Raw genomic sequence first — 27,533 nt, 5'->3', positions numbered from 1 at the left:
TGGAGATTTTTTTTTTTTTACATATTTACAAAATTATAGCAAAATGGAACATAAGCAACCCCTAAACCAAAAACAAATGACAACAAATGAACCATACGTGTGTGTGTATATATATATATATTATAAATATATCTCAAGTTTAACCACAGAAAAGAATTACTTTAGAAACTTTAAAAACAGTAATATGATCACATATGCCTAGCAGGCTATATTCTAAGACAGAAGAAACTGTAATTAAATCCTAAACAGAATTCAGTCATCGTGGTGTGAAGAGCAATAATATTGATAATAATTTTAACACTTGGAAGGATAAACCCATTAAGGAGTCTGATGCTGGTATTGTGGTTGTGTGTGTATTGTTTAAGTGATCTCTTAGGATACGTATTTACAGGTGAAAAGATTTCATACCTGGGATGTGCTTTAAAATGATGCAGGAGAAGTGTGGAGATGGGAAAGGAAAAGGGTTGAGATGCAAGAATTATCAGCCATATACTTTATCTGTTGAATAAAATGCTGGTTATCAGAGGTTATTGCAATAGCCTATTTTGTTTTAAATTTTACATGATGGGGCACCTAGCTGGCTCAGCTAGTGGAGCATGCAACTCTTGGGTCTCAGGGTTGTGAGTTTGAGTCTCACAATGGGTGTAGAGATTACTTAAAAATAAAATACTTAAAACGGAGAAACATTCCATGCTCACGAACTGGAAGAACAAATAATGTCAAAATGTCTATGCTACCCAAAGCAATCTACACGTTCAATGTAATCGCTATCAAAATACCACCAACGTTTTTCACAGAGCTGGAACAAACAATAACATTTGTATGGAACCACAAAAGACCCCAAATAGCCAAAGCAATCCTGAAAAACAAAACCAAAGCTGAAGGCATCACAATTCTGAACTTCAGGTTGTATTACATCAAAAGACTGTGGTACTGGCACAAAAACAGACACACAGATCGATGGGAGAGAACAGAAAACCCAGAAAAAGACCCTCAACTCTATGGTCCACCAATCTTTGACAAAGCAGTAAATACCCAACAGAAGAAAGTCCCTTCAAGAAATGGTGTTGGAGGGGCGCCTGGGTGGCTCAGTGGGTTAAAGCCTCTGCCTTCAGCTCAGGGTGATCCCAGGGTGCTGCCATGATCCCAGGGTGCTGGGATCGAGCCCCGCATGGGGCTCTCTGCTCAGCAGGGAGCCTGCTTCCCACTCTCTCTCTGCCTGCCTCTCTGCCTACTTGTGATCACCGTCTATCAAATAAGTAAATAAAATATTTAAAAAACAAAACAAAACAAAAATAAACAAGAAATGTGTTGGAAGGACACCTGGGTGGCACAGTCAGTTAAGCGTCTGCCTTCGGCTCAGATCATGAACCCAGGGTCCTGGGATCGAGCCCCACATCAGGCTCCCTGCTTGCCAGGAAGCCTGCTTTTCCCTCTCCCACTCTGCCTGCTGTGATCCCTCTCTCTCGCTATGTTTCTCCCTGTCAAATAAATAAATAAAATCTTAAAAAAAAAAAAAAAAGATGGTGTTGGGAAAATTGGACAGTCACATGCAAAAGAATGAAACTGGATCATTTTTTTCTTAAGCCATACAGAAAAATAAACTCAAAATGGATGAAAGACCTAAATGTGAGACAGGAATTCATCAAAATCCAGCAAACTCTGACGTCAGCCACAGCAACTTCTTGCTAGACAGGTCTCCAAAAGCAAGGGACACAAAAGCAAAAATGAACTATGGGGACTGCATCAAGATAAAAAGGCTTTGCACAGCAAAGAAAACAGTCAACAAAACTAAAAGACAATCTACTGAATAAAAGAAGATATTAGCAAATGCCTTATTAGATGAAGGGCTGGTATCCAAAACCTACAAAGAAAACTTGTCAAATTATACACCCAAAAAATAAAAAATCCAGTCAAGAAATGGACAGAAGACATGAGCAGACATTTCTCCAAAGAAGACACAAAAATAACCAACAGACATGAAAAAATGATCAACATCACTAGACATAAGAGAAATACAAATTAAGACCACAATGAGGTATCATGTCACACCAATCATAATGGCGAAAATTAACAACTCAGGACACAACAAATATTGGCGAGGATGTGGAGAAAGGGGAACCCTCTTACACTACCGGTGGGAATACAAACTGGTATAGCCACTTTGGCAAACAGTATGGAGGTTCCTCAAAAAGTTAAAAATAGATCTACCCTATGACACAGCAATTGTACTACTGGGTATTTATCCAAAGGATACAAACATAGTGATTTGAAGGAGCATTTGCACTGAAAAGTTTATAGCAACAATGTCCACAAAAGCCAAAATACGGAAACAGCCCAGATATCCACTGGCAGATGAATGGATAAAGAAGATGTGGTATATATGCAAGACAGAAAATTAGCCATCAAAAAGAATGAAATCTTGCCATTTGCAAACATGGATGAAACCAGAAGGTATTATGTTAAACAAAATACATCAGTCAGAGAAAGACAAATACCATAAGATTTTGTTCATGCGTAATTTAAGAAATAGAACAGCTGAACACAGGGGAAGAGAAGGAAAAGATTAAATGAAACCAGAGAGGGAGACAGACTATAAAAGACTCTTAACTATAGGGATCAAACTAAGGGTTACTGGAGGGGAAGTGAGTGGGGCAATGGGGTAACTGGGTGATGGGCATTAAGGAGGGCACTTGATGTAAGGAGCAGTGGGTGTAATATGCAACTGATGAATCACTAAATTCTAATCAATCAGTCAAACCAAATCTCTAGGGGCGCCTGGGTGACTAAGTAGGTTAATTGTCCAACTCTTGATTTCAGCTCAGGTCATGATCTCAGGGTCATGAGATCAAGCCCTGCATCCAGCTCCTCACTGAGCACGGAACCTGTTTAAAATTGTCTCTCTCCCTCTTCCTCTCCATCTGCCCTACTTCCCAGCTCACACATGAGTGCTCTCTTTCTCTAAATATGTAAATAAATAAGATCTTAAAAGTAAAATTTTACATAATAAAACTTTTGAAAAATAAGCAATGGTTAACCATGCAATTTACAAATATCACAGTTGAACTTTCATTGTACTGACACTACCAAGTCCAATTTTATCAATGAAGTTCTTCAACAAGAAGGCTTATTAGCATGTGGGGTTTTTTAATTTAATTTATTTGACAGAGAGAGACAGTGAGAGAGGGAATACAAGCAGGGGGAGTGGGAGAAGAGCAGGCTTCCCGCTGAGCAGGGAGCCTGATGTGGGGCTCAATCCCAGGACCCGGGGATCATAACCTGAACCGAAGGCAAACACTTAGCTACTGAGCCACCCAGGCGCCCAGCATGTGATGTTTTTCATATGTGCACGCTCGTACACACACACAAACCGGAAAACTCATGTTAGATTTTATTTCACTAATCACAATTTTTTAAATGTGCTAAAGCTTTCATTGGCTACATCTTTATTAGGGGAAAGCAGAGTAAGATTTAAATAATAGATCTCAACATTCCTAAAAGCCTCATTTTGTCAACCAACAACCCAATTCTAATTTAAATCATTTAATCTAAATGCCTTTAACCCACTGATCCACCCAGGTGCCCCTAATCTAAATGCCTTTAATCTAAACCATTTAATCTAAATGACTTTAAAACGGAATTTGGTCCAAAAAAATATCACTAATCTCTTTTACAGTACTGACCCTGTTTTTTCCCACATCATGAAGATCTGAGTGTTGTTCAAAAGCACCTCAAAAATAAATATCACCCTAAATGGACAGGTGAAGATTGTTGATATAAATGAACTAGAATGGCAATAAGCCCTAGCTATAAAATACTTGTAAGGCAAACATTTGGCTATTTAGCAGGCCCCAACCCCAGCTTAGACTGTGCCATGGGCAGAATCATACCTTATTGGGAAACTGGAAGCTGGGAAAAGTGGCCAAAGTGAAAGACTGCACCTGCTCTCACTCTATATTCTCAACAAAATTTCTTTAGCTAGTCTCTCTGTGGACTAGGAAGGAATGGAAGCTTCTTCCCTGCCAATCCATGTTCCAGTGGAAAAATCTGGAACAAATCATAGGTATACAGAGCTAAACATTTTTCCTGGAAGGATACATAAACTATTAACTTTATGTTAACTTTATGTTAAGTTGTTGACTTTGTGGATCAGTTTTGGGGGAAATACACATTTTATATATGTATCATGTCCACAGCATATACTTTTGTATTATTTTGATCACACCCTAATATTAATATTATAGTTTCCTTATAAACTTACAAAGACATGTACAAGAACGTTCACAGCAGCACTATTTCATAAAAATACCTCCAAAATTTGGGCTACCTGAGTGGCTCAGTGGGTTGACCATCCGACTCTTGATCTCAGCTCAGGTCCTAATCTCAGGGTTTTGGGTTCAGGACCTATGTGTTAAGCTCCACCTCCAAGGAAACTACTAAAGTGTCTATCAACAGTAGAATGGATAAATTTTAGTATATTCAAACAACTGAATACAACATCACAATGAGAATAAACCAACTAAAACTACAACCACAATGTATTTATTGCATAGTGATATTCAGTGATAAAGAACTCTCTCTCTCTCTCTCACACACACACACAGAAAGAATTCAGACACAAAGAATACCTATTCCACATGAAAATCTTCAAAAAAGTTGGGGTGCCTGGGTGGCTCAATCGGCTAAGAGTCTGCCTTCAGCTCAGGTCATGATTTCAGGGTCCTGGAATTGAGCCCCGCATCAGGCTCCCAGCTCAGCAGGGAGTCTGCTTCTCCCTCTCCCTCTGCTTGTGCTCTCTCTCTCTAATGAATAAATAAAATCTTTAAAATAAATAAATAAATGTTCACAAACGGGAAAAACTAACACTTATTAGAAGTCAACATTGTAGTTAGGAAAGAGGCAGTAGAGACTACAAGAGGATTGAAGAGAATGGCCCAGATGAAATCCACACGCTTCTCCCTATACTTCCTGCCAAGTACAACCAAGCACAGCCAAAAGCCCAGGACATTATATATAAACAGAAGTAGATTCTAAAAAAGTGAAGAAAAGCCAGAGCAGCAAGGGAACTGGTGACCCAAGGAATCATATCCAGTGAGTTCTCTGGGGTTTTTTCCTTCAGGTATCCTGGGGACTGGTGGTAGAAATGGAGAAGCTGACAACCTGAAAACACCAATGGAACAGATAAACTTATCCCAAAAAAGCCAAAGACCAGGAAAGAGGCAACTTAGCAAGACAGGAAATTTTTAGACAATAAATGCTTCCGTACCCCAGCCAAATACCACAGGGGGAAAAAAATGAGGCCCCAACATCACCTCTAGCAGCCAAGGCCAGGAGGGGAAGCAGACCTAGATTAGCTGACTCTATTTCAGTTACTGAGGCCCAACTACATTATCAAAGAAGTTAATGAGGAAATGATTAAAATATAACTGTCAATTACAAAAGAGTATTTCCTCTAACTTGCTCATTCGTCCAACTTGGTTGTATGATCTTTGTTTGAATGTTTTTATTTTTTCCACAATTTAATGTCAATATTCTATACATATTTTCTATCTACTCTTCCAACTTTGTTATATTCTTCCATTTGGATAGTAGGCTGCTCCCTCTGGCAAAACACATTACACCACTGAAATATAAAGGTAAAATAACTAGGGGCACTGGGTGGCTCAGTGGGTTAAAGCCTCTGCCTTCGACTCAGGTCATGATCCCAGGGTCCTGGGATCGAGCCCCACGTCGGGGCTCTGCAGGGAACCTGCTTTCTCCCCTCTCTCTCTGCCTGCCTCTCTGCCTACTTGTGACTTCTCTCTCTGTCAAATAAATAAAATCTTTAAAAAAAAAAAAAAAGGTAAAGGGGCGCCTGGGTGGCTCAGTGGGTTAAGCCGCTGCCTTCGGCTCAGGTCATGATCTCAGGGTCCTGGGATCGAGTCCCGCATCGGGCTCTCTGCTCAGCAGGGAGCCTGCTTCCTCCTCTCTCTCTCTCTCTCTGCCTGCCTCTCTGCCTACTTGTGATCTCTCTCTCTGTCAAATAAATAAATAAAATCTTTAAAAAGAAAAAAAAAAAAAAGGTAAAATAACTAGGTAGTACAGCAGCTAATGATGAGTGAAGTCAACATTTTTTTTTAATCTTATCACAAATTCTCTTTCTATGTGAATTTCCTAAGTCCTTTGTCCAGCTTATTAAATGGGGTCTTAACAATAGGAAAGAAGTCAAAAAAATTTAAAAATCAGTCAAAGATTTGAACAGATACTTCACCAAAGAAAGTATACAAATGAAAAAATGCTAAGGTCATTAGCAAAGTGCAAATTAAAATCACAATAGGATGGTGATGGTTGCATAACAGTGTGACTATATTTAATGCCAGTGAATTGTACACTTAAAAAATGGCTAGAATGGTAAATTTTGTTATGTATATTTTGCCATAAAAATTTTAAGTCACAGTTTGATACCACTACATACTGATTAAAATTATAAAAAGAAAAAAAAAACACTCATCATATGCAGCAGCAATCCTATTCCTAGGTATTTAACTTAGTCAAATGAAAACTTATGCTTATACAAAAACCCATATAAATTTGTACAATGGCTTCAATCATAATTTCCTCAAAATGGAAACAACCAATCACAGCATTCCACAACTAGAGAATAAACTGTGGTACATTTAATATTCTTTTTTACAAAAGAATACTATTAAGCAACAAAAAGGAATGAAATACTGTACATACAACAAGGTGAATAAATCTCAAATGCATTATATGTTAAGCAAAAGAAGCCAGACTTAAAAAACTACATACTAGATGATTCCATTTATGACGTCTGAAAAAGGTAAAACTACAAAGATAGAAATACATGAGTGGCTGCTAGGGTCTGGGGGTGGGAGTGATCACAAAAGGGAAGAGGGATATTTGAGAGGTGGATGAACTAGTCCACCTCTTGAATGTGCTGGCTACATGACTGTATGCATTTGTCAAAAACTCACAGACACTACCATCGATAGATGGGTAAAGGATATATATACATATGTATGTGATGTGTGTATATATAAAAATATTTTTATATAAAAATATAAGACGTGTGTGTGTAACACACACATATACAATGGAGTACTATTCAGCCATAAAAAAGAATGAAATCTTGCCATTTGTAACCACGTGGCTAGAGCTACAGACTATAATGCTAAACAAAGTAAGTCAGAGAAAGAAATAATATGATTTCACTCAGATGTGAATTTAAGAAACAAAAGAAATGAATAAAAGGGAAAAAAAGAGAGAGAGAAACTAAAAAACCGACTCTTAACTATAGGAGAACAAACAGATGGTTACCAGAGGGGAGGTGGGCAGGGGAACTGGTGAAATAGGTGAAGGGGATTAAAAGTCCACTTACCCTGATGAGCACTGAGTAATAGTATATGGAACTGCTGAATCATTATATTGTGCATCTGAAACTAACATAACACTGTAACTGCACTGGAATTAAAATAAAAAATCAAACTATCCCAGACCAAAACAAGAACAAAAACCTCATGAACATTAAATAAAGTAATTTTACTATATTTACATTACAGTTTAATTTTAAAAACACTTCTAAAGACTGTCTAAATAGACATATAAGAACAAATGAGAAAAGATAACAAATGAGAAAAGAACTATTGTTCTCCTCACTAATGAAGTTGTATATTGAAATGTATCCCAATAAGCACATTAATTTCATCCAGCCAGATAAGAATTAATGCTGTTAGGGACTGCGGAGGAAATCATTACCCCTGGACATCAAGTATTTGTGGCATTCCGTTTTCTGGATTCATAGCAGGACTGCACTTCCCTGCCACTTCGGAAATTAGATACAAACATGCAACTTGCTTCAGTCAATGAAATACAAACTACAGTAACGTATATCACTCCTGGGTAGAAAACTCTGGAAGCCAGTGAACACAACACATCAAACTACATTTTCCTTCCTCAATGATTGTGGAAGAAAACACACCCAAAGCCTCCACCAATCTAGGTCTGTAAGTGACCCTAGTTAGCAGCATCTCCCCCTAGCCTGCAGTAGACCTAATATTCGGTGAGAAAGGAACCTTTTGTTGCTTTAAGCTGCTGAGGTTTTGGTAGGTTTGTAACAAAGACATAAATTAGCCTATTGTGTTTCATAAAGAGTCTCAGCAGCTTGGGGGTGGGCAGGGGGGACTAAAACAAGCACAACTACTACCAACACAGAAAGTCAATGAGAGAATAAACCTATTTTGTATATGAAGACCAATCCCACCACCTAAAACCTCAACAGAGTAACACCACCAGGGTTATAAAAGAAGACTATCTACAAAAGGTGCAGTCTGAGGCCCTTTACTAAAACCAAAATAATGAAGTTTTGAGGTAGGATAAGGTTCCTGCTAGATTTACATGCAGTAAATTACAAATCTCTCTCAGGTCAAAATAAAAGCATTGCACTTGTTATTAATGCAAATCAACTTAGAAACAGTAAAGCAACTCTTCCTGCTTTGCTTCGCTTTTTCCCACCTCCAGCTCTCTAGGCTCCTCCTGCTTTTCGAAAGCAAATTTCTTCTGTTTAATCCTGTGGAAACTTTTGTCGCTTTATTTGAATACCTAATATCTTCGCAAGGCATACCTTTTTTATTTATTTATTTATTTATTTATTTGACACAGAGAGAGAGATAGATCACAAGTAGGTGGAGAGGCAGGCAGAGAGAGGAAGGGAAGCAGGCTCCCCGCTGAGCAGAGAGCCCCATGTGGGGCTTGATCCCAGGACCCTGAGATCATGACCTGAGCTGAAGGCAGAGGCTTAACCCACTGAGCCACCCAGGTGCCCCAAAGGCATACCTTTTTTATAAGTTCCTAGCACAGTGCCTAGAGCTCAATAAATATAAAGGTTTTTTTGTTTGCTTGTATGTTTTAATGAAAAATCTCAAATCCTTAGTGCCTGAGTATGGAGACTGCCCAGGAAAAGAGGGAGGAGAAAAGAACAAGCAGTAAGAGCAGGTTCTCAAGTTGGAACCAGCTGTTGGAAGTCCACACCCACGGGGGTTTGGCTCATGCTACCAGTTCTTCTAGCCAACAATTCAGCTCACCAAATATGTCCTAAGTACCAACTATGAAAAAAAGAAGAAAAAAAATCCTAAAAACTTTGGGTATATGTCATAATTTTTAGGTCACTATCTACCTTGAAAGTTTTTCCACATTAGATTTCAAAGTGTATGCAAATTCCTTCTGGTAATTATCCTTCTGGTGATAATTCAATAAACAAAGGACTGTTCAATTATTAGTAGTACACTATTTTTCAGGACAATTTTATATTTACAGAAAATTTGAAAAAATAGTGCAGTGTTCCCTTACACACAGTGCCCAGTATCCCCTATTATTAACATCCACATTAGCATGGTATTTTTGTTAAACTTAATGAGCCAACATTCACGTATCATTAACTAAAACCCAGTTGATTCAGATTTCCTTAGTCTTCACCTAATGTCCTTTTTTTGTTGTTTCAAAATCCACCTGACATTTAGTTGTCATGTCTTCCTAGCTTGGCTAAGACAGTTTCTCTTGACTCTGGCAGTTTTTCAGGCCTTCCTTGTTTTTGATGACTTTGGTCATTTTAAGGAGTACTGGTCAGGCACCTTGTAAGATGCCCTGAACAGAACTGGTCTTATGTTCCGCTCATGGCTAGAACAGGGCTATGGCTCTGAGGGAAGTAAAGGACAGCCGCAAAGTGCCATTTGGATCACAGCGTATCAAGGGTAAACCATTAACATGAATCAGGACGGCTACTGCTGGCTTTGACTCATTTGGCTGAAGTCACAAGGATTTCTAGTATCCGATTACCAACAAAAACTTTTACAGTTAGTAGCTATGATCACAGTAAGTAAATATTAAGAATCTATGAGTGAAAACTATTATTCAAAATGTCTGTAAATAACCTACATATCCCAAACCAGGCGAGGGGGGATCTAAATTGTGGTACACTGATTACACAGAACATGAAAAAAATCCCTGCTAAATAAGCAAAGTAAAAATAAAGAATGAATAGAATACACACTGTACTTCCTACTAGGTAAAATCATCAAAATAGCCTAAAAGAGAAAATACCAAAAAAACAGCCATTATAATTAGTCAGATAAGAACATGGGTGATTTTCATACCTTCTCTCCCCAAGTTTCTAGTGCTTCATTGCTACTTTCACAACTACAAGAAAAAACTACCTATAAAAAAAATGCATGTGCTAATTAGGCCTTGCAAACAAAGTCCCAATTCTACATGGACCCTCAAGTGTAGTTACTCTTCTCTCTCCAGATTACTGGTAATTACAAACTTAACACTCACCTGTGCTGTTGCTCCTAGAAGCCTGAAAACTACATTTTTTGGCCTCTTTGCTGACTAGGCTTGAGTTGCACTGAATCAAAGGGAGCACTTTTATGGGAAAAGGTGAAGCCATTTTCTATTTCTGGCTCTAAAAACAGCAGTGGCAGCTAATTGCAAATGCTTTGAACTCCTGCAGTAGTTACAGAGATCCTGGTGGTGATTCTTTTTTTCTTTTTCAAGTTTTATTTACTTAGTAATTTCTACACCCGATGTGGGGCTTGAACTCACATACCTGAGATCAAGAGTCACATGCTATTCCAAATGAGCCAGCCAGGCACCTCTTGTGGTGATTTGGCCAGGAGCAGTGGGCATCCCCGAGTTCTGCAGCAGAGGCAGTGGCTCCCAACAATGACAGGAACAGTGTGCCAGGTATCAGCTTATTTCACCTCAGTTCCAAATCTCTCTTTCAGTACCTCATCAGGTACTGAACTCAAAACATTTTTTTTTTTTTAAACAAATTTGTGGGGCACCTGGGTGGCTCAGTTGGTTAAGTGGTTGCCTTCGGCTCAGGTCATGATCCCAGGATCCCGGGATGGAGCCCCGCATCAGGATCCCTGCTCAGTGGAGAGCCTGCTTCTCCCTCTCCCTCTGCCTGCCACTCTGCCTACTTGTGCTCTCTTTATCTCTCTGTCAAATAAATAAATAAATCTTTTTTAAAAAAATTGTCACTAGAAGATACTGGAGGGACAACACAGGAGGAAGTGATTTTCTGGCTCCTGCTGCACTGTCAGTAGGTTTGTTGTAATGACCACCTTTCACAACCCTACTGGTAAGAATCCAAGACACCAAGAATATACAAGGTCTTGTACCTAACAGTGGTATCCAACTCCCCCCACATGCCTATCCACCACCTCTGACTCTCCTGCACCCTGGAGGGTTGCCTCCTGCTAGCCCAGACTAACTCTGGACAACTCCACACTCCTCCACTTGTGTCTAAACCATAACTGTAAGGAGTGGCCCTACCTCTTCCGAGTCTGTCTCTACTTGGATACTTCCCTTCTTGCCCAGGTACCCTTTACTGTATTGTTTACATCTCTTTAGCTACCTTCTTCCCATAGCTTAGTAATTCAACTTCCTCTGCTTAACTTACTGGGTGTCATCCGTCTCTTCACTAGATCAAGACTACAAAAAAAAAAAAACTTAAAGAACCAACTAAAAGTTTTGAACTGGAAAATACAGGGAGTGTGGGATCACTCCTCAACTTGAGCTCAACACCAATGTTTGCCTCAAAAAAAAGTACTTTATACAATTCTTTGGAGTTACCAATTGAACTATTTTTTCTTCCCAAGAAACATCATGTTTGTTTTTGAAACATCATTTTTACCATGGCTAAAAAAAAAACTGAAAAGAAAAACAAAAACAAGTTATTCAGACAAATCTGAGTATTCCACAGACATTTTATCACAAAAGAATGAAGTGAGCCTAGGAGCCAAGGAAAACTGACAATATTTGCTGCCAATAATAAAAATCAAAGTTTCAAGCAAAAATTAGGATTTTAGAAAACTTGTATCCACCACAATGAGCATGACCGCTTCCCCAATTGCTAAAAGGCTTTTCGATGAGACAGGTAGTGATGTTAAGGAATGTAAGCTTTTATAATACACATAAAACCTATCAACATTTGGAAGATCTGCATAACTCAATGACTGATTATCTACTAAAAGACCAACACATGATGTTACAAAACCACACATGATGTTACAAAACCACGCATGACTGAAAAACAAACCAATGTATTTTTAAAAACAGCTCCACTGAGGGAGCGCCTCGGTGGCTCAGGTCATGATTTCGGGATCCTGGGATCGAGCCCCACACAGGGTTCCCTGTTCAGCAAGGTGTCTGCTTCTCTCTCTCCCTCTCCTCTGTAGGTTCTTTTTGATTATAGTCATCCTAGTGGGTGTGAATCATTTCACTATGGCTTTAATTTGCATGTAACTAACCACCGGTGGTGCTTAGCATCTTTTCATACGCTTACAAACCATATGTATATATTCTCTGGTGTGGTGTCCAAATCTTTGGGCCTCTCTTAAACTGTGTCATTCATTTTCTTTTTAAGTTTTGAAAATGTTTTATATATCCAGTATCAGATAGACATTTTGCAAACATATTCTGTGGCCTGTCTTCATTCTACTAACAGTATCTTTCAAAGAGCAGAACTTGTGAATTTTGATGCCATCCAATTTATCAATTTCTTCTTTTACAGATCATGCGTTTAATGTTTTATCTAAGAAATCTTAGCCTAACCCAAAATCACAAAGGTTTTCTCCTGTATTTTCTTCTAAAAGTTTCACAGTTAGGTTTTTCATTTAGGTCTAACATCTCTGAGTTAATTTTGGTATATGGTGAAAGGTATGCCTCAAAGTTAATTTTTTGTCTACGATCAGCTAATTATCCTAGCACCATTTGCTGAAAAACTATGCTTTCTCCACGGAACTGCTTTTGTATTTTAGTCAAAAATCAATTGTCCACATATATATGAGTCTATTTCTGGACTATTCTGACCCATCAAACCAATGAATTTTAATTTAAGTTGATTTAATTTTTTTTAAGATTTTATTTATTTATTTGACAGACAGATCACAAGTAGGCAGAGAGGCAGGCAGAGAGAGAGGGGGAAGCAGGCTTCCTGCTGAGCAGAGAGCCCGATGCTGGGCTCAATTCCAGGACCCAGAGATCATGACCCAAGCCGAGGGCAGAGGATTTTAACCCACTGAGCCAACCAGGCCCCCAGTTGATTTAATTTTTAAAAGGTGATGTGTATGCTTTCAGATTAATAGCACTTAAAGAAAATACCACTTTAAATTAAAAAAAAGAAGAAGAAAAAAAAAAAATAAACGACCACTTGTCAAATTTTGGCATAGTATCAGAGGACATAAAAAATTACCTAAAGGGGCGCCTAGGTGGCTCAGTGGGTTAAGCCTCTGCCTTCAACTCAGGTCATGATCTCAGGGTCCCAGGATGGAGTCCCATATCGGGCTCTCTGCTCAGCAGGGGGCCTGCTTCCTCCTCCCTCCCTCTCTCTCTCTCTGCCTGCCTCTCTGCCTACTTGTCATCTCTCTCTCTGTCAAATAAATAAATAAAATCTTTTTTAAAAAATTACCTAAAAATACAACTCCCATTTTCAAATTATCTGTGTAAACAAGCCCAACCTTCTTCATACATTTTAACCAAAACATATCACAAGAGTAACTACAGGGGCAGAGATGGGAATCCAACTGTCTTCTAACAAGTCAGACATAAAGATTTGCAAAAAACTGAAACAATGCTACTTTTCTCCCTAAAGTTTTCGTCTTGGAAAATACGTTTATCATAAAGTTATTTTTCTTAACATGTATTGCATTTAAAGTTCTTTTTGGGTGCCTGGGTGGCTCAGTCGGTTAAGCGTCTGCTTTCAGCTCAGGTCATGATCCTACAGTCCTGGCATCAAGTCCTACATCATGCTCCCTGCTCTGCTGCGTCTCTCTCTCTTTCTCTCATGAGTAAATAAAATCTTAAAAAAAAAAAAAAAGTTCTGGGGCACCTCGGTGGCTCAGTGGGTTAAGCCTCTGCCTTCAGCTCAGGTCATGATCTCAGGGTCCTGGGATTGAGCCCCGCACTGTGCTCTCTGCTCAGCAGGGAGCCTGCTTCCCCCCCATCTCTCTGCCTACTTGTGATCTCTCTCTGTCAAATAAATGAACAAAATATTTTAAAAATAAATAAAATTTAAAAAATTTTTTAAAGTTCTGTTTTCATTTCTAATATACTAAAAAGATATCCTCCACATAAACAAAAGTCCTATGGGTCTTGAGTATTTAAAAGTATAAAGGAATCCCAAAAGCAATGGTCTTCAAACTGATCCATTTAATAGAAGTGCCTCTAAGCGGGTGTGTGGGTGGCTCAGTGGGTTAAAGCCTCTCTGCCTTCTCGGCTGGGGTCCAGGTCCCAGGGTCCCAGGGTTGAGCGAGCCCTGCATGGGGCTCTCTGCTCGGCGGGGAGTCTGCTTCCTCCTCTCTCTCTGCCTACTTGTGATCTCTGTCTGTCAAATGAATAAATAAAATCTTAAAAAAACAAACAAAAAAAAAAGTGCCTCTAAGGAACTCTGAAATGGCTGGGAATGGGGGAAATGAAATTCACACAAGAAACACAGTTGACACAGGGCCTAAGTACAGAGCAAGTATTCAATATCTGATAAATGGAGAAGAAAAAAAAAGCAAGGAATCTCCAAATCTTTTATCTCAAAGTGCTATAATAGAACTTTACAGTGAAAATGCTAAATCTGATTGCATGTAAATTACACCTCACTAACCTAGCATTAAAGAATACTCAAGTGGGGTAGAGAAGAGAGAGAAAAGTAAGACTATAATGAAATTGTTCCAAGAAATGAGCATACAAAAAATGTTTCAATGTCTTCCAAGCCTTCAAAAACTCACCATGTCTCTTATGTACTGAATTGTGTTGTTTCCACCAGCTCCACCAAAATTCACATATATACCAATATATGTGTGTGTATATGTATGGGTTTTTTTTTAACTTATTACAGAAAGAAAGCACTCAAGCTTAAGTGGGGGGAAGGAGCAAAGGGAGAGGCAAAAGCAGACACGTAGCTAAGCAGGGAGCCCAATGACCCCAGGCTCAATCCCAGGATCCCTGAGACCCTGGGATCATGACCTGAGCCAGAGGCAGACTCTTAACTGACTAAGCCACCCAAACACCCCACCAAAACTCATACATTGATGTCTTAATCCCAAGAACCTCAGAATGACTGTATTTGTAGACAAGATCTTTAAAGACATAATTAAGTTAAAGATAAAGTCATTAGGGTGGGCCCTAATTCAACATGAGGTGCCTTTGTATAAAGAGATTAAGACACAGACGTGCAGAGAGAGAAAATCACATAGAGACACAGGAAGACAAAAATCTGCAACCCCATGAGAGAGGCCTCAGAAGAAACCAGCCCTGTAGACATCTTGTTCTCAAACTTCTGGTCTCAAGAACTGTGAGAAAGTAACTTTCTATTATGGAAGCCACCTAGTCTATGCTACTTTGTTATGGCACCCATTACAAATACAATATCCAAAACCGAATTTCTCTTCCCATTCAGAGCTAACGAAACTGCAGCAGAAATCATTTTCAAATCCTCCCCCCCTTTATCATCTCATCAATCACTATATTCTATTAATTCTAACCTGATGTTGTTTCTTTCTCGTTCTTTCCATTTCCATTGCCTGAACTTAAAACTCCTGTAATCTATCTTGCCTTGCCCAGTGTGAAAGCATTCTAAAATATAATCTGAATTAGTAAGTTTTCCCTTGCGATTTTACTTCCTGTTCTCTTTTTAAGAACTCTTTCCATTTTACCTGTATTGCACTAAAAATAAGCGATCTTCATTTCCGTACAGGAGAGAGGTAAAACCCAACAAAAATAAGCCTGGTCTGGAAGATAATACCCAGGAAGCCCCACATTAATCACTCCTACATAGCATTCCAGCCTAAAAGGTATTTAGTTCAACACTGGAAGAGACACCTTTTGGGATGTCTGCCCTGACCAAGAATGGAGGTTGCCATTCATGACTTTTATTCATTTTCTTTTTATTGAGATGTAACTGACATATGACATTAGTTTCAAGTGTATGACACAGATTCAACATATGTATATATCGTGAAATGATCACCACAATGAGTCTAGTTAAATATATCACACATGCAATTTTTTCTTGTGGTAAGAACTTTTAAGATCTATTCTCTTAGTAACTTTCAAATATATAAGATAGTATTAACTATAGTTACCATGCTGTATACTATTATCTCCAGGCCTTATAACTATTAGTTTGTGCCTTTTGACATGATTTTTATTCTTTCACTTCCACTATCTTCCCCACCACCACCCAGCTACCTGGATCATGGGCAGGCACCTGACCCAACATGAGCCAATCAGATTCTAGCTACCAGAAATTTGGATTTAAGATTAAGCGGGTCAGGAAAGAGATATATTCAAGGAAACAGCCAGTAACAGAATGGCAAGACAATTAATGCCTCACCTCTGCTCAAAACCCTACCTCAGAAAAGTAGAAGTGAAGAGAAGTCTTATAAGATAAGAAAGATACTTGCTCCCCTTCAACACTCCCCCTGGCCCCATGATCTCTCTGACCTCATATTTTACTTACTCTTTACCCAACTAACTCACTCCATTCCCACTGGTCTCCTGGTTATTACTTAAACATTCCCGGCATACTCCCATCTTAAAGATTTCACACTGGCTATTGCCTCTACCTAAAATGCTCTGCCCACAGAGTATGTCTAATTCCCTCTCTTACTTTGCTCCTCAGTGAGGGCTTCCTTTACTGTCTTATTTAAAACTGCGGCACCATCCTCCTATCCTGGCACTCCTAATCCCTACAGATTTACTGTTCTCCACAGCATTTATAACCTTCCAGTTATACTATATAATTTTTTTTTTGTCTTCTCTTTCTCCCCTACCAAGCCAAAAGAATGTAAACTCAAAAAGACAAAAGACAAAAAAAAAAAAAGAATGTAAACTCAACGAAATAAGGGATTTTGTCTATTCTGTTCCCTGCCTAGCCCAAAAGCATAAAATAGTGCCTGGCCTGTAACAGGTGCTCAATAAGCGTTTGTCAAATAAGTGCATGTCTGCTTGGTGGTCATAAGCATGCCAAAGCAGTGAAAGGTGATCCGTGGTGAGAAGAATGAAGCAGACATGTCTGAAAGCAGACATGCAAGACCACGTGGTTCTAGAAAGATGATAACTAGCTGTCTGGTTATGGCAATTTCCCATCCCTTTAACTCATCTCTTCCAAATCTATGCCACCTCAGGTTCTGCCATGGCAAATACAGAACATGATCAACTGCATGGCACTTCAACCCCATACCTCCCCAGGGAGTCTCATAAAGCATAAAGAAGAAGTGTTCTGGTACCCCATAAAAAAATTACTGATGAGATTTTGTATTACATTTTGCTACAGTAAGGAGTAATTTAGCAAATTTTTTTTAAAAAGTCAGGTCTCTATCACTGGACTGAAATGAGAACACTCTACTATGCAAAATGTATTTAATATCTTCATGAGGGTTTCATACACCAACACTTGCTTCCAACATCTAATTCCAACAGTGTGGTGCTTTCCTTCTAAAAAATGAATATCCTTGAGCAAAAGACATATTTTTTTCCCTGAAACTGAAAAATCTCAGCACATTGCAGGATCAGACTCCTAATCCATAAAATGAGGAAGCTGCATATCTAAGGTATCCTCTGAAGTTTAAAGATTTGATGACAGCTGTTTATATAAACTATCTACACCCATACAAACTACATACAAACAACATGAATGATTCATGTATCCTGTGTAATGAGAATGGATTATAAACCTGTTGATTTTACAAAAATAAAATTTAACACACCAACCACCTTTAATCTAACAAACACTTAATACAAAGGGCCAAAATCCACCTGGCAAATAATTTTCTAACTGATTTCAATATTGTTTACTACAAATACAAAACATTCTCAGCATTATAATATCATATATAGTCCTCTAGAGAAAAGCAAGATCCTATTTTTAAGAGTGGGAAGAGTTACACTCTACTTGTATGGTTGGTATTTTAATAACATTCTTAGTCTGTTGGCTCAGATTAGCATATTTAAAAAATAAGAAAATAAATATTATCAGCGTTTTTAATAGGTAAAAATTTTTAAATTTAATTTTCTATACATATTTTTATAATTTTCTTCCATTTTTACTGTCTCCTACCCCCCCCCCAAAAAAAAAAAAAAAAACCTGCTTCTTTTGAAATCACATAAAAAAACCCAACTGTATTTTTTCAATTTAAGAAATAATCTGCAGGGGTGCCTTTGGCTCAGGTCATCCCAGGGTCCTGGGATCGAGTCCCGCATCCAGCTCTCTGCTCAGTGGGGACCTGCTTCCTCCTCTATCTCTCTCTCTGCCTGCCTCTCTGCCTACTTGTGATCTGTCAAATAAATAAATAAAATCCTTAAGAAAAAAAAATAATAATCTGCAATAACCAATTCAGCAAACAGAGCAGTTGTTTCCAAGCTGTTCTACACTTTATCATGAAATCCTCTATAATGGTTTTTCAAGTTAAGTTTAAATTTAATTTTGAAAATTTCAGAAGTCTTCTGATTTGGAATTTAGCAAAAGTGGGCATGAGAAGTATTAAAATTCACTTTCATTTCATGACTAATAGTTTCATGAAACGAATGCCAAAAAAAAAGGTTCTGTCAAAATTTGTAAATGATTCATCTTATAAAGGGAGCAACAAAAATAAGTTATTTTATTTTAACAACAGGGTCTGACAGACCCAAGTCTAAATCTTAGCTTTGACCTTGTTCCCTGTAAGTTAGGCAAGTCACTAATAATACCAACCCACCATCTCCTCTCCATAAAGAGTGAATACTGCCTACCTTAAAATGTTGAGAGAACGGAGTAAGATGTGTATAAAGTGTTTAGCAAAATAAATGCCATACACACGTGCTCATAGTTATTTCAATAGGAAACGGGGTTCAAGCCACTAAAGAAAAATCATCTGTATCTTACCCTGCTTATAATTTTACAAGGAAAAAAATGTTTAAGCATTAGAAGTACATTGAAAATCTTTTTTTTTTTTTTTTTTTTTTCATGAGTCCATATAAACTCTGAGGTTCTGCAGTTCCTGAATTTCCACTAACTACAGCACCATAAGTGTGTATGCAAGTACTAGGAGTACTCAGGCTCAAACAGAATTTAATGGAATATGCCTGAACACACATTGTGATAAATAAATACTTGCCTTACTAGACTGAGTCATTAAAATGTGAATCCAAAATGACCCGAAATCTATGCAGATAGAAATCTACACACGGACCATCTGTCAAAAACAAAGTAATTCCTAACCCCTCAGCAGTTTCAGTTTACTATTTTTACCAAGGGAGCCTCCTGCAGCGACTAGCTTTCACTCACTGTGTACAATAAACACAACTGAAGCACAATGAGAGGAAAACTCTGTTTATAATCAGAATATCTAGGTTCAAATCTCTTACTAGCGTGTGACACCTGAACAAGCTGTTAAAATAACTAAACCTGAGTTTCCACATCTGTAAAAGATATTACCACCTCCCCACCGGCTGGGGCTGCTCCGCAAGAGCAAGCGTGAACGCGTGTGAGTGTGCTCTGAAAACCGTCGCGCACACACGTCCTTACAGCTCAAGTTCTTCCTGAGGACAGACTTCGTTAAAAAACAAGACACTGAGGGACGCCTGGGTGGCTCAGTTGGTTAAGCAGCTGCCTTCGGCTCAGGTCATGATCCCAGCGTCCTGGGATCGAGTCCCACATCGGGCTCCTTGCTCCGCAGGGAGCCTGCTTCTCCCTCTGACTCTGCCTTCCACTCTGTCTGCCTGTGCTCGCTCTCGCTCGCTCTCTCTCTGACAAATAAATAAATAAAATCTTTAAAAAAAAAAAAAAAAAAAAACAAGACACTGAGATCTACGAATCCATTACATACACAGACCATATCAAGCCTGCATTACCCACTACTGCACACCACGGCAGTATTCGACGATTTTCATCTAAAACCACCCGAATCAAAATCCATGAAGACTGAGACATACCCCCACATCAGTACACCCGATGCATAAATGTCTCTTCACGAATAACCAAGCCAGCAAGAAACGGGATCATTTACTAATTTCGTCTACAGACTCACGAAATGACTTGACAGATTCTACAAAGATAAGAGCGCCCGACCAGCCCGCCTTCCGCGGACGCGCAAACGCAGTTAAACACTCAACAGATGTTTGCACCGACGTACTCGGAGGACGAGGCTCAGCCAGTTCCGAAACACACGCGCTCGCACAACAAAGCACCGAAAACCCGGCTGACGGGTGTCGGGGACTCGACGCAGATCAACGACCAAAACAAAAGACTCCTCGGCAACCTCCCCGCTCCTAATAACCCCGTTGGACCTCACTCTTCCCCGTCTAGTTATTTGGGAGCAGCGACGCCGAGAGCGAGGTTCCTCGGCGGGGCTGAGTCCACTGCATTCAGCCGTCACCTGGCGGGGCGTTTTTCGCGAAGTTTCAGAGTCAACAAAGAAGTTTTGTTGTCGGGGGTAGGGCCTGCACGGCAGCAATAGGCGAAACGACAGTCAGAGAGACAAAACCGGGTGCGGGAAGGGCGTGGAATACGCCCCCATACTTCGAGCAGTGACCACAGCGTGTCCCCCGGGGACTGGGGGGGGGGGGGGCAGAGGGGGCGCGGAGGCCAGGCCGGCCCCGATCCCCACGGCCCGAAGCCCCCGACCCCGGCGGATCCCCGCCCTCCGAGCGCACCGGCGGGAAACGGCGGGGGGCGCCGAGGGGTCACCTTTCGCTCCCCGCTGCGGCCCGCCGGCCCGCCGCTCCTCGCGCCCAGCGCGGCGGGCAAACGGCCTCAGGCGCCGGCCCCGCCGCTGTCACCGCGCGCCCCCGCCCCGAGGCGAGGGCCCCCCCCATCGCCGCGCCGCCCGGGGATCGGGGGTGGGGGGCCGCCGCCTGCCTCGAGCTCCGCGGCCGGGGCGCGGGCCTGGCCCGAACCCAGGCGCCGGTGCAAGGGCGCGGGCGCCGCCGCTTACCTTCTTCGGCGGTGTCCATCTTGTCTGGGGGGGCGGCGGTGACGCAGCCGCGAGGCTCCCGCGGCCGGGGCCCGAGCCTTCCGGCCGGGGCGGGAAGGGAGGGAGGGGGAGGAGGGAGGAGGGAGCGGAGCCGGGCCCGGGCAGGTGCGTGTGCTCAGGTGCGAGAGAGGAAGCGAAAGGAAGGAGAGAGGGGGAGAGGGAAAGGGAGACGGGCTGACAGAAAGCGGACGTGAGAGGGGAGGGGGAGGGGCGGGGAGAGCGGAGCCGACGGGCCTGGGCGGGGCGCCGGGCGGAAGGGGCGGGAGCGCCCCAACGACGCGCGCCGTCACTTCCGCCGCTGGCGGGCGCGCGGGCGGGACGGGGTGGGCGGGCTAAGCTCCCTGAGCGCGGGTGGGGCTGCGAACCCCCGGCTCCGGGCCACCTCGGTGGTGTTGTGGGCGGCGGGGCGGAAACCTGAGCGGGGGCCGAGCTCTGGTGGCACCGAGGACCGCGACAAAGGAGGCGCACACCGGGGGCGGGGTGGGGGCGGTGAAGAGCAGCGTGAGCAGGCGCCTGGCCGCGAGCGCCGCGAGGGCCCCGGTCGCCGTGCACGCCGGAGGCCGGTCCCTGGGAGGCTTAGGGACTTTCTGGGCGAGAAGACGGGCTCGGCGCCCCTGTTCCTGCCGCGAGACGCTGAAGTCCCGCGTGCCTGGAGTGGGCCCCGAAATGCGCGTTTCTTTTTGGCACCCGGGGAGTTCTGGTGCCCGTTTCGAGAAGTCCTGAAACGGCCCTGAAATGCTAGAGGACGCGCGTCGACGTCGCCCAGACACCTCCCGGGGAGGCTTCCGCGCTTGGTTGGAAGGACTTCAGGAAACCACTTGGGTCGAAGATCGGAACATCCACCTCTACTTGAAGTCGGTTCCGAGGCGAACAGGATTTGGTGTACTGAATTCTGGACGCCTGCCTGGCCGGAGCTGACCTGCTTCGGCCTTAGGAGAGGCTGACCTCTGCCTCCGTCAGTAGTCCACCTTTCCTCACCGTAGCTTCACTCTTTCTTTAAATGAAGCTCGGCTTAGAAAATACGGCTTAGAAAGGCCCTGAATAGAAGCAAAGATGTACCTAAACTCCGCCCCCAAATACTTTAAACAATATGCAGATGATATGCAGAAATAGGATCCAGAATGCTAGCAATCCCTTTTCCATCCGCGTGACTAAAGGAGTTGGAAAGATCCCTCCTCCAGGCCTCCTAAATCAGAATGAGATTTAGAATACAAATAATGAAACGTCGTCCAAAAATCAGAGCAGCCCTTGAAAACTAAGGTCACTGATTTGACTGATTTCACTCGGAAGGTAAATTCTTGACACGATAATGGAGACCCACTGATTCCAAGGCCTGAACTTAAGAATTGATCACATTTAAGCTTTTACTTAAAAATGCTGATACTCTCGGGCGCCTGGGTGGCTCAGTGGGTTAAGCCGCTGCCTTCGGCTCAGGTCATGATCTCAGGGTCCTGGGATCGAGTCCCGCATCGGGCTCTCTGCTCAGCAGGGAGCCTGCTTCCCTCTCTCTCTCTCTCTCTGCCTGCCTCTCTATCTACTTGTGATTTCTCTCTGTCAAATAAATAAATAAAATCTTAAAAAAAAAAAAAATGCTGATACTCTCTCCCGAGAAACTGAATTTGAAGGAGGCTCATTCCCCAACCCACATCCCTCCCACCCAACCCCAACATGAGCTCTCACCCCTGTAAGGCCTGTGGTGGAACACTTCTCCCTGAGCTCAGACCAGGGGCACAGTTCAGGAACACCAAACCCAGTCTCATGCTGTATGCACAGGGGGGAGGGATTCTGTGAGACAGGCTGAGAAGTACTGGTAATATTTCAGGGCAGGTATCTGAACCTCAGGACAGCAGAGCTGAGGTAGGACTGGAGGGAAATGTGTGTATGTGGTAGGGTAGAGGGCTCCCTCTCATCTCTAAGTGTCTTACTTAGTGATGCTCAAAAACATTACTTGTAGAATTGAGAATTGCCCCAGCGTTTTTTCGTTAAGCATTTGGAAGTTAAAAATAAGAGTAAGGAAAAATAAATAAATAAATAAATAAATAAGAGTAAGGATCCAACATTTGTTGAGTCCTGCTGTGTGCCAAGCACTGGTCCTCACAACAGCCTTTTAGGATACATAAAACAGTCACAATTCTCTTGGTTGCCATTCACAGGAACCCATTTAAACTTGCAGGCAATGTTGGAGGAATGTACTGTTAATTTGAACAAATTGTAATGGGGTAGTGGTCCGGGGGCCTGATGGACTACTAGAACCAGAGTCGCTCTCTCTGCCTCCACCCCTAAATTCTGCTTCTCTCTGCATGCTTCCTCCACATGGCTGGAGAAAAGGCCACCTGTAGCTTTCAAGGTTATATCTTCAGCCTCACCCTCAGATGGGCAGGGGAAATGATCTCCAGTGCCAGGGAACTTGTCCCAGGGAAGGCCAGGTCATTGGTCCAGGTAGGTGCCCATCCCTGAACCAAATGATTGTGCTAAAGAGCTAAGATTTGTGAGAACATGGACACTGTCATTGAACTACATTACTGAGGTGGAGAAAGGAACATTTCCCCTGAGAAAGGAGAGGACAAAATAATAGATGCTCATTATGTTAGAATCACCGTTTTCAAATGAGAATACCAACATTATATAAAAATATTTTTGGGGGGGCGCCTGGGTGGCTCAGTGGGTTAAAGCCTCTGCCTTCGCCTCAGGTCATGATCCCAGGGTTCTGGGATCAAGCCTGGCATCCGGCTCACGGCTCAGCGGGAAGCCTACTTCTCCCTCTCCTACTCCCCCTGCTTGTGTTCCCTCTATTGCCGTGTCTCTCTGTCAAATAAATAAAATTTTTTTAAAAAGGTGAAATATAAAAAACATATTGTTACACGTTTAGAAAAACAGTAAGGAAATTATTGGGCCAAAATCTAAGGACAAGAGGTAAATGGAACATGGAAATTACTTATACTCTGCTGAGCAGGGCAAACTTGAGCTTGTGTTTTGACAGTTTCCAGAAGCAAGCAAAATCATGGAAGCCCAGAACCTGCCCAGCACGAGACTGTGTTAATGGACCTTCCTCCAGGATTCTTCCCAAGGACCATATAGGCCTGTTACCTCTGGGGAATGGTGAGCCAGAAGTAAATCTGACACCCTCCAAGACATCTAGGAAAAGTTGTCTGCTGATGATACCCATGAACCAGGCCTGGCACGAATTGTACCCCAAACTTCTATCACCCCAGTGACCAAATAATCTCTGACAGTGAATTCAGTTCAAAGTGATCTTGGATCACTGGGAGCCCCAAGCACCTGGTAGAAGCAGATGTGGATTCCCTCTAGAGGAATGCACTATTTCCTAGCTGTCTTGCTCTGCTGGGGCTGCCATTTAAAAATGCACAGACTGGGTAGCTTAAACTACAAGAATTTATTTTGTCACAGTCCTAGAGGCTGGGAGTACAAGGTCAAGATGCGGTCAAGGCTGGTTTCTCCCAAGGCCTCTCCCCTTGGCTTGCAGATGGCTGCCTTCTTGCAGCATGCCCTCACATGGTCTTTCTTCTGTGTGTGTGTCCCTGGTGTCTCTTCTTCTTCCTCCTACAAGGACCGCTGTCCTACTGGATTAGGGCCCTACCCACATGACCTCATTTAATCTTAATTGCCTCCCTGACGGCTCTATCTGCTAATATGGTCATATCAGGACTGAGGGCTTCAATAATTAATTTTAGGAGGACAGGTTCAGTCCATAACACCAGCCCTCAAAGAACCTTCCTGTATAAGTTTACAAGGACCATGAGCTACACACAATAAACATAACCAAATGTATGTGTGTGTATGTTTATTTATGTGTGTATATATGTCACAAGATGCCTTGAGCAAGAACTCACGTAACAGCAAAACCACCCTACAAAAACTACAGATATGGAAATTCCTAGACACAGATGATAAAGAAACTACACTTAGGATATTTTTTAAAAGGTGATGAAACAATTTTATTTTAAAATGGTAATTGTATAACATAATGACATCTTTTGCCGCCATTTAACCAAAAACTGAACATTATTTCGTTGTTCAAGAAATAAAGGTATACGTAATTTTTGAGGGAGTATGCAAGCAAAATCTTGAGAGAGCTCTGCACTTTAGCATGAAGGAGGCTGCTCCTGTCCTAGTGCCTATGGAAGTCTGTAGCCTGTAGTCCTTCACTGGCCACTTTTCATTCACCGATGGATCCTCGAGGCCAACATAACCCTTAACATGTAGCAGCATGTCAATAAACATTGGCTGAATAAATTAAGTATACTTTTTCAGGAGATACTTTGTGATGCTGGAATGACAATAGGTATATAAAGGCCTTTCTTAGGAAGAGACGAATTCATATCATAGCTCACCTTGAATAACACTCATACATTATTACCTTCATGGGTCTGTTCTTTTACAGCTGCACTTCTTGGTTGTAATAAGTTCAATTTCAGTATTTCACACAGATGTTCTCAACAAGGATGTACAATGAGTCAAATCAAACCATCAAGTAGAGTCCCAGGAGTTTCGTTTTACTGACATTATCTGGGTATGAAATTCATGTAAAAATCCTTCACAATTTAAGCCAAAATGTTGCTGAGACAAAGGCCTTCAAGATCACAGTTCCTTTTTTTCTCAGATGTCTATTCTGAATATTTTCAAACATACTGAAAAGGTAAAGAAATGGTACAATGCGCAGCTATCTGTCCTCAACCTAGATTCAGCAATTACTAACATGTAGCCATATGTATTTTAATTACAGTTTTTCTTTTCCATATCATTTGGAAGTATGTGTCTGAACAATCCTGCCCCTGAACAGGTTAAGGTGTATCTCCCAGAGTTAGAATAATCTCTTTTAAAATCCTTAGCACCCCATAATACTATCTAGAATCTCAAGTTTCTGTAATTGTCCCAAGAGGGCCTTTTATGATTTTGTTTTGAAAAAATTTTGGTGTTTTTTTTTTTTTTAATATTTTATTTATTTACTTGACAGAGATCACAAGAAGGCAGAGAGGCAGGCAGAGAGAGAGACAGGCCGGAAGAGAGAGATGAGGAAGCAGGCTCCCTGCTGAGCAGAGAGTCCGATGTGGGGCTCGATCCCAGGACCCTGGGATCATGACCTGAACCGAAGGCAGTGGCCTAACCCACTGAGCCACCCAGGCGCCCCTGTTTTTTTTTTTTAAATTTTACTTATTTATTTGAGAGAGAGCTAGAGCAGGAGCAGTGGGGGAGGGGCAGGAGGAGGCGGCGAAGGGGGCTTCCCGCTGAGCAGGGACCCCCCCCCATGCTGAGTTTGATCCCAAGACCCTGGGGTCAGAACCTGAGCCAAAAGCAGACCCTTAAAGGATGGAGCCACCCAAGCGCCCCTGGAAAAAAAAACATTGTAACACAAGGATTCCCCCAATCTAGCTTCATGCATCGCCACTGGTGTAAGTCTATATGGTCTCCGCCCTTACTGTAAAACAGTCGCAAGGGGGCACCTGGATGACTCAAGCGGTTAGGCGTCCAGCTCTTGATTTTAGCTCAGGTCGTGATCTTGGGTCATGGGACTGAGCCCAACATCAGGCTCCCTGCTGGACATGGAGTCTCCTTGAGAGTCGCCCTCTCCCTTTGCCACCCCCCAAAACATGCTCATGCTTTCTCGCTCTCTAAAAAAATAAAATAAAATAAACAATAAAAATAAGATAAAATAAGGAAAAATGAAAATAAAACAGTTCCTGTACTTTTTGTTTTCTGATGACATGTCTGTTGGCAGATCACAGGACAGCTGTTCATACAATATCTCTCACTCTAGATTTGTCTGATTGCTTCTTCCTGTTGTCATTTAACTAGTTACTTTAACCCCTGTTTCCTGTAAACTGGAAGTTGGCCTAGAGGCTTGAGTTGATTAGGGTTAAATATTCTTTTAATTATTTTTATTAACATATAACATATTATTAGCCCCAGGGGTACAGGTGAATCATCAGCCTTACACATTTCACAGAGCTCACCATAGTAAACATTTCTTTAGAAAGATTATCTCATAGGTGGTGTCATATCTTTCCTAGGACAGCACACGGGGAGGCTGAAAAGTCAGGTCGAGCCGCTACTAATGCGACTGAGTTCGGTCCCTCAGTTAAAGTGACGGCTACCAAGTCTCACCATGTATTAACAATCTGTTGAATAACAGATTGAAAAAGCCACAGTCCTTCATATCCTTTTATTCATATCTCCCTCATTAACGAGAACAGCGAGGTTTTAAAATTATTCTTATATTTGAAATTGCATGTTATCATTAAAAACATTCTTGATATTCGTAATAACAAGTCTAATTGACAAGATCTTCTGCATTCTTTACAATTCTCCCTTAATTTTCCAGTGAAAGAAAGCCTTGTTCTAATTTGTATCAATCTCCTAATCGTAGAAAGCAAGCAAGCAAGCGGAAGGGAAGGAAGGAGGTGGTGGGGGGAGGGGGGGGGAGACAGGAAGGAAATAAAAGGAAAGGGCGCCCGGGCGGCTCAGTCGGCTAAACCTCTGCCTTCGTCTCAGGTCATGATCCTAGGGTCATGA

General features: G+C 41.8%; 1 protein-coding gene and 1 long non-coding RNA gene across 2 annotated transcripts in view; both read right to left on the bottom strand.

Moving 5' to 3' along the window:
- The window catches only part of MARCHF6 (membrane associated ring-CH-type finger 6), an 84,553-nt gene extending 63,332 nt beyond the window's left edge, over positions 1–21,221 (bottom strand). The window contains exon 1 of the mRNA XM_059173656.1: positions 20,964–21,221. Within this exon, the coding sequence (XP_059029639.1) occupies positions 20,964–20,982 (19 nt within the window). The 5' untranslated portion in view covers positions 20,983–21,221. The remainder of the gene's footprint in view (positions 1–20,963) is intronic.
- Positions 21,222–24,931: 3,710 nt separating this feature from the next.
- On the bottom strand, positions 24,932–27,526 carry LOC131831580 (uncharacterized). Its single transcript, XR_009353716.1, has 2 exons — positions 26,708–27,526; positions 24,932–25,529 (listed from the first exon to the last, which is right to left on the bottom strand). It is a non-coding gene; the product is annotated as an uncharacterized LOC131831580 (long non-coding RNA).
- Between the last annotated feature and the right edge of the window lie 7 nt (positions 27,527–27,533).

This window comes from Mustela lutreola, chromosome 5 (assembly GCF_030435805.1).
Source record: "Mustela lutreola isolate mMusLut2 chromosome 5, mMusLut2.pri, whole genome shotgun sequence".
Taxonomy (NCBI): Eukaryota; Metazoa; Chordata; class Mammalia; order Carnivora; family Mustelidae; genus Mustela; species Mustela lutreola.
The sequence above is the reverse complement of the archived record's forward strand: the minus strand, read 5'-3'. Positions and strand labels throughout refer to the sequence as shown.